A 14,787-nucleotide genomic window follows, 5' to 3' on the forward strand; every position below is an offset into this window, starting at 1 on the left:
TGAGTTCATAGCCCCTAGAAGATTATTACTGTTAATTCGTGCAACGTACTATACATACAATAAACTCAGGCTATGATAGTGTATATATATATATATATATATATATATATATATATATAATGGAAAGAGAAAGAACGAAGGTCTTGTGGAGGCAGTGATTGTATGTGAATTTTAGGCAATGGCCAACCCTTTGGGTCTCACTGGTCACCACCTGAGTTTAAGAGCTTAGCTACTTCAAAGTGGGCTCTTTCTTCATCCAAAGCATCTATTATTTATGTATCTAGATATTGGTCCCTAGCTAGAGCTATGTACTATAGTACACATACATAATTCACAACTGCAGCAATAAGGGATGCATCATATGCATGTGACAGTGTTTGCAGTACTCACCAGAAGGGCAGCATCTTCAACTCAATGCAGTAAAAAAAAATAAAAGATCAAATTCGTACCTTATTAATTTCCTCCCCGGCCAAAGCAATAATAATGGACAGTTATAATGAGTTTGTTAAACCTACCTAGCTTCCTCTTAACAATACTACTAATTTATTAATTAATGTGTCTATGTTTCATATATGTCTTTCTATAAAATTATAAAATTATATATTAAATGATGACAAGTGATAGTGCAGCACCAAGCAACAAATTAATCATATCCCAGATCATAAGACAGCGATCTGATTTTTAATAAGAAACTAACTATCTAAATTAAACACCTTCATAGCACGTATATGAAATATAGAGGAATACCATTGTTAAAATATACGTGTATTAATTTCTTCTCGAATTAAACCCTAACATGATCAACCTCAGCAAAATCACACCAAAGGTCCAACCAAAACCGCAAACTGAACTCAATATACCAAAGCAATCAAACTTGCGCTTCTTGCATATTTTTGCAAATGGACATAACATATATAATTACGTATTTAATATATATTATGCAAATCACTAATTAGTAGTAGAGCTAATAGTAGTAATAATAGCACTAGGAATAATATAGTAATTAAAAGAAAAATTAAGAAGCTAGCATCAGATCATACACTTGTGATTATTTTGACCCTCAGGAATGTTGACTGGTGGAATCACGTCCATCGTCTCCGCCGTGATGTTGCCCGGCACTGCCCGGAGGCTCCGAGACGCCGTTCGCCGGAATCTGCCTGTAGGCATTAAGGGCTGCAAGCATGCCTAAGTTACTTTCACTTAGAAGTTGAGCACCGCCGTTGCCACCACCGCCGCCACCGCCACCAACGATACCGGAACCTAGTTGACCTCCGGGCATAAGGTTCATCGGAGAAGCGAAATTCATGAAATGAATGCCACCTGGAGCAGACATAGCTCCTCTATACACACCACTATTCCCAACAGAGGGAATTGCCCAAATGGGATTATTATCGCTGCTACCATTGTTGCCACCGCCGCCGCTGCCACCACCACTCATGGCTTGGTTGCCGTGACCCGCCACCATCCAAAACGCCGCCGTATTGGAAGCGTGGCTCGCCGGAAGCGACCCTGTGCTTGATTGTATCAAATAGCTTCCCATTTGTGATAGTTCTTGCTCTGGCCTTCTCTTTCTCCCTAAGCTTCCATCGGAATCAGAAGCCACCGATTCAAGACCGCCGCCCCCGCCGGATTCTTCCCGAAGCTCTTGTTTCGCTTGTTGAATTACATTAACGTTACCCATAGGGTTGAAATTCAAAATTGCGGAGATTGAAGAAGTGTTCTCCAGCATGCTCCTTCGAGAATCCTCCATCACCATGCTCATGCTCCGGTCCCACTCTGCGCGGCTTCTCAGCTGAGCCGCCGCCGCCGCGGCGGCGGACGTGGAGAACGTGCTAGGGTTGAAGTAGTTTCCGCGGAAGTAGTGCGACGGGGCCGACATGGTGGAGCCAGAGCTGCGGAGGGAGATGTTGAGGGAGGTGAAGTTGGCGGGAATGGTGCCTGTCCCAGTGGCGGCGATGACGGCGGGCTCCGCCTGCTGGAGGAGCCACTCGATGGTCTCGCCGTCAGACTTATGTCCCAGCTCACGCGTGAGCTGGAACACTCTGGCAGCGCAGGCCGCCGGCATGCGGATCCGGCGGCCTCGCCCATCGACCTTCGTGTGGCGGTCCTTGGTGGAACTCCGTTTCGGCGGAGGCTTCTTGGACTGCTCCGCCAAGTGGAGGTCGTTGTTATCTGAAGTAGTAGTAGTAGTAATAGCAGTAGTAGTAGCAGTTACCACGCTGGTGGTGGAACAAGGTTGTTCCGTGACGTCATCAATGTCCTTTTTCTCTAACAGCTGCAGAGGGAAATTGAGTCTGCTTCGAATCCCATTTTGATGATCAGCTTCCAATTCCATGATCTTGTTATCTCATATAACCAAGCTTCTCTATAAGCACTTTTTTCTAAGGAAAAAGAAAAGAAAAAGAAATGAATTGGTGGGGTTTATTAAAAAAAAAAAAACCTTACTCTTTTCCTCCTATCTGGTAGCTAGCAGCTATAGTGGAAGTAGTAAGTAGTAGTACTGCCACTAGATTTCTTTTTCTATATATTTTTTTGCTATGTATGTTGTTGTGTTTGTGTGTAGTAGCTAAGGAGGTGTGATGAGGTGACCCTCAATTTCTATCGCTTAGTGGGCTAGTGGGTCTCTCTTTTCTCTGTTTGTGTGTTTTGTGGAGCATGGAATTCCTTTCAGATGGGAGATTATTGCAGCTGGGTTGTTTTCTCTGTGTTGAGAGAGAGAGAGAGAGAGAGAATGAGTGAATAGAGGATAAGGGAGAGGAGAGGGCAAGCTTTAAGCAACAAAAATAATGAGTGGGAATAATAAGGGCTCAGTAAAATTTGAAAAAGCATAGGTTTTCTCTTCCTTTCTGTTTTTTTTATGAATGGAATCATTTTTTTTTAGTCTTCTCTTGTGTTATCACTCTTCTTATTTTCTACAGTCTTGACATGAATGAATGTCCCCATTTTGAATTTTTTTACTTTTGGAAATTGGATGGTTGCAACTTGCTGTACAATAAATGTTACAAATTGAAAGGAATAGCAGTCGTGTATACGGAGTAACAACATTTCCTAATTCGTGTGTCGTTTTTTTTAAGGAAACGTGTAAATCGCTATTTCTCATATTATTATTATTATTATAAAAAAGGAATGCATTAATTAGCTTAAGAAATGGTTTTAAAAGAAATGTTAAAAATCTTAAAATTTACAAGAAAGTCATAATTGATACTATTAAGTGTCGGATTGTCCGGTTATGAACCATTTTTTTTTATAACTTAATACAGTACCATTTTTTTTAATAAAATAGATATATTTGTTTTTTTTTTTTTTGTGTGAACATAGTTTATATTTGTTTTAATTTGTTCTAATACGTCACAGGTTGAAATACTCCTTAATTATATTTTATTAAAAAATTTCCTATATTTTTTTTTCATGATAATTAAAACCGATCAATTTAATAATTAAACTCTATAATATTTTCGTGATTATATATAATATTATATTTAATGGTTTAAAAATTTATATTTTAATCATAAATATTTATTTATATTTTAAAATAATATGTCATACACTAAAAAATGATATGATAAATTAAATATCAATTAATTTTAAAATTGTATGTAATTTAGTATACTTAATTAACTACGTGGTAATTTTAAATCTTATGGTTAGATTAATATAAAATTACTTTTTTTTTTATAAAAAAATGTTATTTTTATTAAGTTCGCAATAGTTGATTGATCCTAGCTATCTGAAACACATGAAGAATCAAATAAACACGAAGGATATTGAATCACTAGGAAATACATGAACTTTGCGAAGGTTGTTTCTTTTGGGAATAAAGGATTTTTATTTTATTTTTCTCTTTGCCATTAAATTTAATTAGAAGTGGGAAAGAAAAGGAAATGAACCAGAAAAAAAAGATTTTAAGTAAAATACAGGGTGTCATTTGATTGTGGTTGGACAGTGGACAGTCTCTTGATTCAGACTCCACGTGCGGTGCTCTTTATCATTCAATCCATAAAGACTGTGGTGGCCGGAAATGGGACCCAAACTCCTAAGTCAAAAATACTAAAAACTAAGGCAAATAAAAAAGATAATCAAGTGGATCCCATGTCATTCAACTCATCATTGCCCTTTTCTTTTTCCTTCTTTGCCCCTCATTCAAGGGCCTAGGGCTTCCCCTTAATCCCATTTTCCTTGCCCACTCCCTTCCTCTGTTCATCATCTAGGGTTAACTTAATTAACACTAGCATTTTATTAGGTATATTTATTCCTTCCATTGCTTTTTCTTTTCTATCATTCTACCACTTTTCCATGTTTTTTTTCCATTTATGATTAAAGGAAATATCATGGTTTAACTTACTAAAAAGAAATGTAAATTACCTCATCTTGTTGTTCTTAGTACTTATCATCATGATTGTACTTAATAGTGTTTTTTTCTTCTTACAAAAAACCATGTTATATCCTGAATCATTAATTTGACATATGCCCTATATTATATATACCTTATATTATACGAGTCAATCGAGTATAATACATAGGCGGATATATGTAGCCCATGGATGTTTTCATCGGAAAATAATTTAAGAAAATTCAAGAAACTAAATTGATAAAAAAATTGTTATTTTTATAAAATAAACTAAGTCAAATATGCATGTAATTTTAGCTTTCACCCTATTTTCTAGTTATATTAACAGGATTACAAGAGTATATATATACTGATCTCAATGAAAGGAATTTTCAAGTTAGTGCTGGCGTGCTGCAAGACTACTTCTCATAACAGATTACACCATTCTTTTGATATTATTCTTAAGAAATGTTTGAAACGTATTCTTTAACATATGTAATATATTTACAAGTTTTAAAATTTTATGGCACTTGCTGTTAGAAACGTAAGGATATTGTTAATGCATTAGCCATAATTGGATTGACTGATCAAGAACATTATTAGGGAATCTAGGATTCAACTTCCGCTATCTTCGCCATGGTTTATTAGTGAAAGCTTCAAGTTTTCTTTGTTAAACTTACAGTTTCATTTCTTTTTCTCTGTACCAAATTGAAAAATAAATTAAAGAAAATTTTGATAGTTAATTAATTAATCAACAATCAATCATCTTATTTCTAACAATCGTCAAGCTAATTCTTCACGAGGCGGGTATATACACATATATGTGGTCCTTCAGAATTTTGATTTATAAACCTCAAAACACTATAAGATCTGCCTTTTACATAAAGTCATAAAGGTTCTCGTCACAAAGAATTGTTATGTCGTTGCTCGTCAACTACATTTTGGTTAGTAATAAAAAAATATAGCCCACTTTCTAAATAAAATTGGCTATAAAATCATTTCTCCACTACTTCCTAGCTAGCTAGAAAATCTGCAACTTGACTTAGAAAATTATAATAATTTAATAATTATATTATACAAAACTTAACATCCATGAGAGAGAAAATTGAAGCAAGGCACGTGTCACCCCATGTGGCCAAAAGGGCCAAGTTAACTTTAAAGGGAACAAACAATGGAAATAATATGACCCCGCAATGCAATGGCATAGTACAATTACATTTCAACAACCAACATACCTAACAAAATGATGAAACAATATCGAACACCGCAATTATATACGCTGTACTAAGTGGTTTAGAAAAAGATTAATTAATTAAGATGTAACATTGTTTGCACATGTCACTAAGAGAAGTTTTTGCATTCGATAACGATAATTCCTCCAACTGATTTGTTTCTCAAATTTCCTATTATGTTTGTTTGATTTGTACCACAATTAACTTGCTCGGTTCTAAATGACACTTAGTCATGTCATTCCTCTACAATTGGAGATGCACTTTTTTACCCACCATGGCCATGCCAACGATTCTTGATGCCTTTGAGTCATTCAGATGTAACCAAAGGTACACTTTGATTTCTAAAAAAAGAATCAATAGTATTTGTGGGCTGTCTCATGCACTGTCACTATAGCTAACGACACAACCACGTTCTGCTCAGAAACCTAATGGGGCTTATCATTATTTTGCCTGCGTAACAGCAATCTTGCAAGCATGTTCATACAGGTGAAGCACAAATTACAGTAGAGTAATCACATGTGTAAATGATGTAACATTTAGGTCATAATTAGATAACAAAAGGATTTTGACATATTTTTTGGAAGAGGTTACATGTATTTTTCCAGGAGGTAGAGTACAACAATAAGACTACTTATATAAAAAAAATTCTTATAGGTATTTAACTCAATTGAGTATTCAAAATATAATAATTAAGTTAAAACACTTTCACTTCTCTAATTGATCTCTGTGCTCGATGATATATATTTGACATTATATCCACTAACTCTCCATAAAATTGGTTAAAAACTTCTCTTAGGCATGTGCCAAGCACATTCTATTATAAATTTGGGTCTTAAAAACAAGACCATACTAATGTAGCATGAGAACATTAGGTGTGCCTTGAATATACCCCATGTAACTCTTTTTTTTAATGCAAACCCCCTTTTTACATAGCAATAGAAAGACCAAATTATATCCTAGTTCCATTTTTTTTTCCCTGGTGACTTACTAGTAGCTTAGTTATATGAGAGTCAAGAGTGATTGTACAGCAAAATAGAGTCCTCATCATGAGGCAAAGGACTAGTACTAGTTGATGATCACAAATCAAACAGTTTTTATTTATTTATTTCCGAAGTTGATGAATCACGTGCTTTGGTACCTATTTATGCCGGTGATGAGGATGGCTTACCATCCATATCAGCTCAATCATGCACAACAATTTTGTCGGAATATTGGTGGTTATCGGGCTATAAATAAATCTTTTTCGTCCCATTTTTGGTCAAGCCGGTCACTCGTTTTGAAAGGTGCAAATCTAACTCCCATTCTTATGATATATTATTCTATCGTAATTCTCAATCTTCTGCCTATACATAAAAGATTATTCCGGTAAACGCATCATCTCTATCACTATTATAACAATATGTTAATTGAATAATATATAAAAGAAATTTGATTTGTGGTGCCCCATACGGCACTTATAATTATTAATTTGATGAAAATGGGACGGCGAATATAAGAACTTTTCACAATATTATTATGATTTTATTTATGATTTAAAAAATTATTACACGTACTCACTTTTTTTTTATTACTTATTTTATAGAGTATTTGTAAGAGAATATGCATGTCATTATTTTACCATCTTGTTCATATACTGTATTTTTAAAATAAATCTTAAAATCAAAAGAGAACTATTTTTCTTTGTTGTTTAGAAAACATTTCCGAAAAGAAACAACCAGCTGTTGGGTATTTAATTTAATTTGAGTGCTAACGGATTATTATATGATTAAGAAGAAAAGAACATACATTGGATTGGAAGGAAGAGGAATGACAGGTTTTTTCATGAAAGAAAAGAAAAAGAAGGAATGACAGGTGGCGTGAACAATATTAAATTCCAAGGGCAAGATGGACTTTTCACAAAGTAAAGAACTTATTGTGATGATAATAATAAAGGAAAAAACCAAAACGAATGACAGGTAGGTTAACAAGTTGTGTAATTATCAGAATGGCATATGATAATTTAATTTTGGTCCAAAGAGGGAAATGTGAAAAGAAGAAAGGCACAATTATTATTTTTTTTTTCAATCAGGAGTTATCTGAAATTTTTTGTTAACGTCCAATTAATATTTCTTCTACTAAATAGACTTACTTTGAGATAAAGTAACACTTTTAACTGTGATTTAAGGTTTAAATAAAAAATCAAACTTGATACCATAATTAAAGAATTTAAGTATGAAAGACTTGTATCAGCAACTTGAAAAATAAATAGTAACACGCTTTAGAATTGAATGGTGTTTAGCTGCCGTACCCTGCACTAAAAGTAATGCATGTTGGTACAGTACAACAGGAGTGGGGTCATGCTGATGCATAGGTCGCAGCAGTGCGTTCTAATTAGTGAAGTCTCTTTGTAACCGCAAACAAGTTTGGAGTTGCAGAGAACTGCATGCCCTGGCTTTTTCTTGCTGCCTCAATCTCAAGGGTCAAGACAATAAGATTCCTTTCAACACTCAAGTCAAATACTTACTCATTACACCAGTTATGATATTTTAACCTTTTTCTTTCTCCTTTCATGTGCTCTTTTTCTTTCAGGAAATTCAATTTATACAATCATTTAAAACTAAAAGAAAAAAAATATATATAATAAAATAAGTAATACAATAAAGCGATATATTTGGGTTATATTGCATGTTTGACAAGTATTTTAACTAAATTTCCTTTTACTTGATGAAAAGTTTTATTTCACCATTCATGCAAGTTTTTAGTGTTTTGTGTAAACAACTATTTTTTAATAACTTGGAACAGATTTTGATATTCTGTTTTAAGTAGTGTTTTAGTTTCCAGTTTTTAATTCTTATATATTTTATTTTTTTTCTTCTTTTTTATCTTTGAAATGATATTTATTAAATTTACTTTATACCCTTTTATATAAAGTATAGTTTTATTACTATACTAATCAACATAATAAAGATATGACGTCAATTTATGTGTTATTTTGATTCATTTTAAATTTGATTGAGAATACTTTAAAATATAATATAAGGTTAATATTATAATTTTTAATCATACAACAAAATTAATTTTTATTTTAAACTTGGTTGATAATATTTTAAAATACAATGTAAGATTAACTTTTTTTATTCATACAGCAAAATGAAAATTTATATGAATCATCAACTTTTAATTACTAGCTAATGTTTTTAATCTTTTATTTTTTACTCATTTTTTAATTACTTTTATCAAACATAGTCTTATAAAAAATATTTTTTTTATAATTTATTATAAATTATTATTATAAAAAGGTATTTAAATAATACTCTCTCTCTCTATATAAATTTTAAACTTTCTACATCGAAATATTTTCTTAGAGTTTAGTAGTGATGTAATGCCAATATAAAATAATCATATACTGATAGTCAATCATAAATCAATGTTAGTATAACTTAGTATTCACCAATTTTTTTATAATTAATTTTCGTTGAAAATCTTGAATGATTACTTTTAGTACATTTTTTTCATAATTATATTTTTTTCTATCCAAGATATTTGAATTTAAAAACATGTTTAATGAGATTCATCTTAGTTTCACTCGACTCAATAGAGATAAGATAGTACCCAGCCTCTCAAACTCAACTATAATAACATGAAGAGATTGAAGAATAAAGTTTTTAACTCGGCCCAATGGAGTCCGAGGATATAATTATAAATATAAATTTATTTGATTTCAATGCTCCTAAAATTTTTAGTCCATATTATATATATGTACTTTTTTTCGTTGAATTATTATATATTTGTACTTGCACCACCTAAATTTGACTTTAACTAACTCGTAGAAAATAACATCAATTTGATTTAAATTAAAAAATTATATTTAGTGTTTATAAATATGATTTTTTTAAAAAAAAAGTTGTCCCTTTTAATTTTGTAAATTTTAAGATTTTTAAAATAATACACATCATCACTTAACAATAATTATATTATGTTTTATTTATACATTAGAAAATTATTCTGCAATGATATGATTATACGTTTGTCGTGATCTTTAAGTAATGACGAACATTATTTTAAAAAATTTCGATGTTCAAAAACAAAAAAAGAACTATAATGTTTAAATTATTAAAATAAAATGAAATCAGATTTAAATATACTTTACTCTTTTTATATTTACAAATAAAGATAGAGAATTTAAATTAATTGATTCATATAATTATTTTTAAAATTAAAATTAATTTTTATAATGTGTTTGAGTAAAATAAATTAAAAATTAAATAAAATTTGGAATTAATTATTTCGATGAAAAAAAATTATTTTAACTAAAGTAAAATCGCATATATTGACTGGTTGGAATAATTTATCATTGACTTTTAGATTATAAAATCAATTCTTTAATCAATTATAGACAAAATATATTTTTGATTTCGTGATTCGATTTTCAGATTTATAATTAGGTTCATAGCCCAATAGATATCCTCACAATATTATTGATTAAACGGCATCTCTTACCAGTTGCCTTTCTGCTCATTAAAACCTCAGTCGTCTAGAAATGAATAGTTTTGAACAAGAAAAATAATTATCGTCAATTTTTTTTATTTTTAAATTTAACATCACAGGTATTTTTTTATGCAAACTTGTTTAAATTGAATAAGATTACTGATTATGAGCACAAAATCTTTCCTCCTAAAGATTAAAGTAATTATATATTCCAAACTTGAACCTAAAATTAATTATTGGTTAAGTTCTAACAGCTTCATATCAATTAATTATTGGTTAAGTTCTAATAATATAATTACTTTAATCTTTCCTCCTAAAGATTAAAGTAATTATATATTCCAAACTTGAACCTAAAATTAGTATCGAAGTTATTTCTAGTGTGAAATTTTTGCTTTCTAATATTTAAGATTAATTTTGGTGTCCTCTTTGAAAATATTTTAATATCATTAAATAATAAAAAATTTAAATATATCTTTTAAGATACTTGTTATAAAATTTAGTAATATAATAATAGGTGATTTTTGATGGTGTAAAAATTATTTACATTATAATGGAATTTAAACATGTAAGAGTGAGAAAAGTAAATCTAAGACATAAAAAGAGTACATGCACGCAAGCGTACACATTAAACACTAAGGGCACACAACATTAACACATTACACTAATTAAGGGTGCCTGCGCACACACTATTGACACTAGCTAGGCACATATTTACAAACAACACATGCACACACTAAGTACACGAGCGAACACACACATCGATGTGCACACTCAATAGGTTGTAAAAGAAAGACGTTTAAATCTTCATCCACGTTTAAATTAGTTAAGTGAATCATATACTTTTCTTTTTTAAAATCAACCTTTAGAGTTAGACATTCCTTTGCCAATTTTTTTAATTTCCCAATCAACAATTTCATTTATCATTAGTTCCCCATCAATCTACCTCAAAATAGCAAACCGAGTTGAAGAAATCACATAACTAAGCACCCTCTTTAGCTTACTGTCTAACACTTTTGAAATAATTTTATAAATGCTTCCAATAAGAGATATGGGTCTGTAATCCTTCAATTCTTAGGGACGATTATTCTTAAGGACAAGAGTAAGGAAAGAAGAAGTAATTCATTTTGGCAATTTAATTAGCATTGTAGTAAAATTCAGGGCATAAGTCACATACATCATCTTTAACTAAATCCTAGTAGCTTTTGAAGAAAGAAAAATTGAATCCATATTATCGCAATATTTTAAGTCACAATACCAAAGAACAACTTTAATTTTCTTCATTAAAAAAAGGCAAAAGGAGAATAGAATTTTTAGGTTTTGATAATCTTAAAATCATTTGTAAAGGACGATCTTGTATTGACTCTGAATAGTCATTCTAGAAACAAGAACTTAATGTTGATTATATTTCTTTCTCTCCAATTAGTCGATCATCAACCGTGATAGCAAATATCTTATTTTGCCTCCTCTAGTATAGATCATCTTCAGTATTAGACAATTCCAGTAAGAAAGAAAAACATACAAATGGGTGAAATGGTAAGAGTTTTTTTTAACACACTTCACTCCTACTAGAACGTGCGTGCGAGGATATCTCTACCTCTTACGGGAACAAATACCAGCTTACAATTTCTGACTGATAAATAAGATAAAAAAAAAATTACACACTAAAAGAATTATGCTCTTCTACTCAAGATTTTTCCCGATAACTTGAGACCAGGTCATTGATGATTATGATTAATTTGCTAAACATGTATTCGATAGAGTCATACTCATACATTTTCAACAATTTATACGATTCACAATGTTGATCTTTGACAAAGATTCCACCCACTGATACTTTTTTTTTGTTTTCACTTTTTCAATATCCAACTAACGAATCATCAAACTCGTCTTCTAGATCTAATAACACCTTCAGCAAAAACAAGGCGAAGTTGATTGACGCATTAAGATACACCATGGCTTAATTAGAACCGAAAACATAAAATAACAAATATTTAATATTACAGCAGAACTCCATCACGAACATTCTTATGCCACCACCACTTGCTCCTTGATTGTGATCCCCTAACGAGGCTATCTTTTAAATGCTAAAAAAAAGTTAATTGTTAAAAACTTACATAATAAAAATTATTAGACCCTCCTTTTCATAAAAAAGAATAAATATTAAAAAAAAAAGAGTTTAGCTAACATGTAAATGCATATGTATTTGTTAGGAGTTTTATATATTACGCTGGTTATTTTAGGAATTTTATTATTTTTTTTAATTTTAAAAACTAATTTGATCTTTTAATTTAAAAAATAACATAATATCTCTTTTATAATCTTTTGTCCCCTATTATTTGTCTCAATTATCTTCTATTTTTTTCACTCATTCTTTATTATTATTACTGTCAACATCAGGCATTTTCATTAGTATATGTTGTCTCGAAAAATGATTGTGAAAAACAGTAACGATAATGGATTTGAATGGCTGGAGAGAGACATAAGAATTAGATAAATAAAGACGTCATGAGTTTGAATTTCCACTAACATAACCTATTGATTACGAGCATTTTCTTATGAAAAAAATTAATAACTTAACTTACATTGATCAGTAATAAATTTTCCTTGAAAATGGTTGCTTAGAGTTCATTTTTTGTGTACGGGTTATAAAAGTATTCTAGCGATATTTGCTCAGTCAAACACGGTGAACTGCAATCCAATTTAATATATTGGTCAGTTGGCATTGCTCAAATGAACCTTCTTAAAGTAACACACCAATTGTGAGCGGGTAAATTGAGGAATTGGGTTTGACATTAATTTTTTGTTCTTTTTCTTTCGTCAATCTGTTAACTCTGATAGATTGACTTTGTGTCATAGACATGGCAACGGTCCCATGCATGCACCTTGAAGTGAATTGCCCATGTGTTAACAAATACGTACAAATTATTAGAACCTTTTTTCACTATCACTATTCATAACTTCTAATAAAAAATGGCTGATTATTTATCAAGTGGATGACATTAATTAATTGATTTCCTTAAAAATGGATGAGCTTTAATTTACAGCCAAACACTTCATAAAAGATATTACTAACTAGTAACTAGTCACCATATAACTCAATCACAATGTTTGGCGCCTTAATTAATTGACAAACAAATTAAGCAGCTCAAATATATTTAGGTATAAAAGTAAGTTTTAGAATGATATCTTTTTGAACCAATTAAATTAAGTTATTCAAATCATTGTATTTTTATTTGAAATTTATTTCTTATTTAAATTCTTGAAAATATGTAAGGTCCAAAGTAAATTTTAAGATGCAGTTTCTTTGATCTGATTAATTACAACAATTTTTAAATTATAATGATTTATTTAAATTTTATCTTATAAACTCTTGAAATTGTAAAAATACTCATGAAATTATCATGATAGGTAATTAATATTTACACTAGTTAATATTTTGATAGTTTATAAATATTAAACAATAAAAAGTATATATTTAACTAGAATTAAAAATGTATAGTAATAAGATGAATGGGATTTTTATTAACTATGAGAGAAAGCCATAGCATAATAAGACTCATTTTTTAAAAGAAGAAAATCTTTACTTATAATGTTATCTATCAACTAATTAATAATTTTATTTTAGCTTTTCATAAAAATATTAAGCATTAGTAGTATTTTTAGTAATTAATAATTTTATTTTAGCTTTTAATACTATCATTTAATCACAATTTAACATGCATAATCTAGTTCATTGAATTTTATAATAATTATATCTTAAAAGTTATATTAAAAAAGAAAAAAAAGTATATTGATAGTGCATGTCTATATATTAAACTGATATTTTTAAGAATTTTGAAATAATAAAGTTTAAAATGAGGGGTTTGCATATTTCACCCTAAAAATCCAGCTATGTTACCAAACCGAACTCTATGTATACCTATTTCAACTACGATAAAAGGGTGTTATAGTGGACTAAGTTTGATGAGCTAGCTCGATATAAAATATGAGCTAAACTAATAAAATTTTATGTTGGAAATTATTTTGACTTAATCTTTTTTTTTTTTGTGTAGGGAAATTAGTTTGACTTAGTTTAGTGTAATCTACAATATTTGTTTTTTGCCAGACTTGGGTAATATATTATTTCATGGTGGGAGACTCAACTTTTGGCCTGAAATTTGAACAATGAATATATATTATACCTTTTTTTCCTTTATTATTAGCTAGGTTTGTTAGTTTATACTTTTTTTGGTGATAAAGTAATGATCTCTTAGGTTATTTTGTGATGGGTTTTAAAATATCTTTTTATTATAGTGTTCACATTTTTTTGTAATGGACTTCTTGGAGATTTGTGACTGCAAAATATATATATATATATATATATATATATATATATATATATATATATATATATATATATTAAAAGAGTTTAATAAATAATTTTACGTTATTATTTAATCACAAGTCATCATTTAAATTATTTTAATATAATTATTTTAAAAGTCGTTAACAAATTTATCATACATGATATGATATATTGTAATTGAATGATTATGTAAATTTTTTTACAATGTCAATGCATAATTCTTTTTTCTTTATGTTAAATAGTTATTTAATATATTAATTTAACATATGAGAATGCTATTAATAATCATTAGAATTGGAATAATATAATAAATGTGTATGGGAGGCAAAGAGAGGTTGAGTTTCTTCTACTAACAAAAAAATTAATTAACATCTAATATTTAATATTTATCAATAAAAATATTTAATAATCATTTT

At 29.9% G+C, this 14,787-nt stretch overlaps 1 protein-coding gene across 1 annotated transcript; it reads right to left on the bottom strand.

Moving 5' to 3' along the window:
* Positions 1-857: 857 nt before the first annotated feature.
* Positions 858-2,782, bottom strand: LOC100781296 (transcription factor TCP15). The gene has a single exon (XM_003520023.5). The coding sequence runs from the start codon at positions 2,333-2,335 to the stop codon at positions 1,061-1,063; it is 1,275 nt and encodes a 424-aa protein (XP_003520071.1). The 5' UTR covers positions 2,336-2,782; the 3' UTR covers positions 858-1,060.
* Between the last annotated feature and the right edge of the window lie 12,005 nt (positions 2,783-14,787).

The sequence above is a fragment of the Glycine max genome, chromosome 2 (genome assembly GCF_000004515.6).
Source record: "Glycine max cultivar Williams 82 chromosome 2, Glycine_max_v4.0, whole genome shotgun sequence".
NCBI lineage: Eukaryota > Viridiplantae > Streptophyta > Magnoliopsida > Fabales > Fabaceae > Glycine > Glycine max.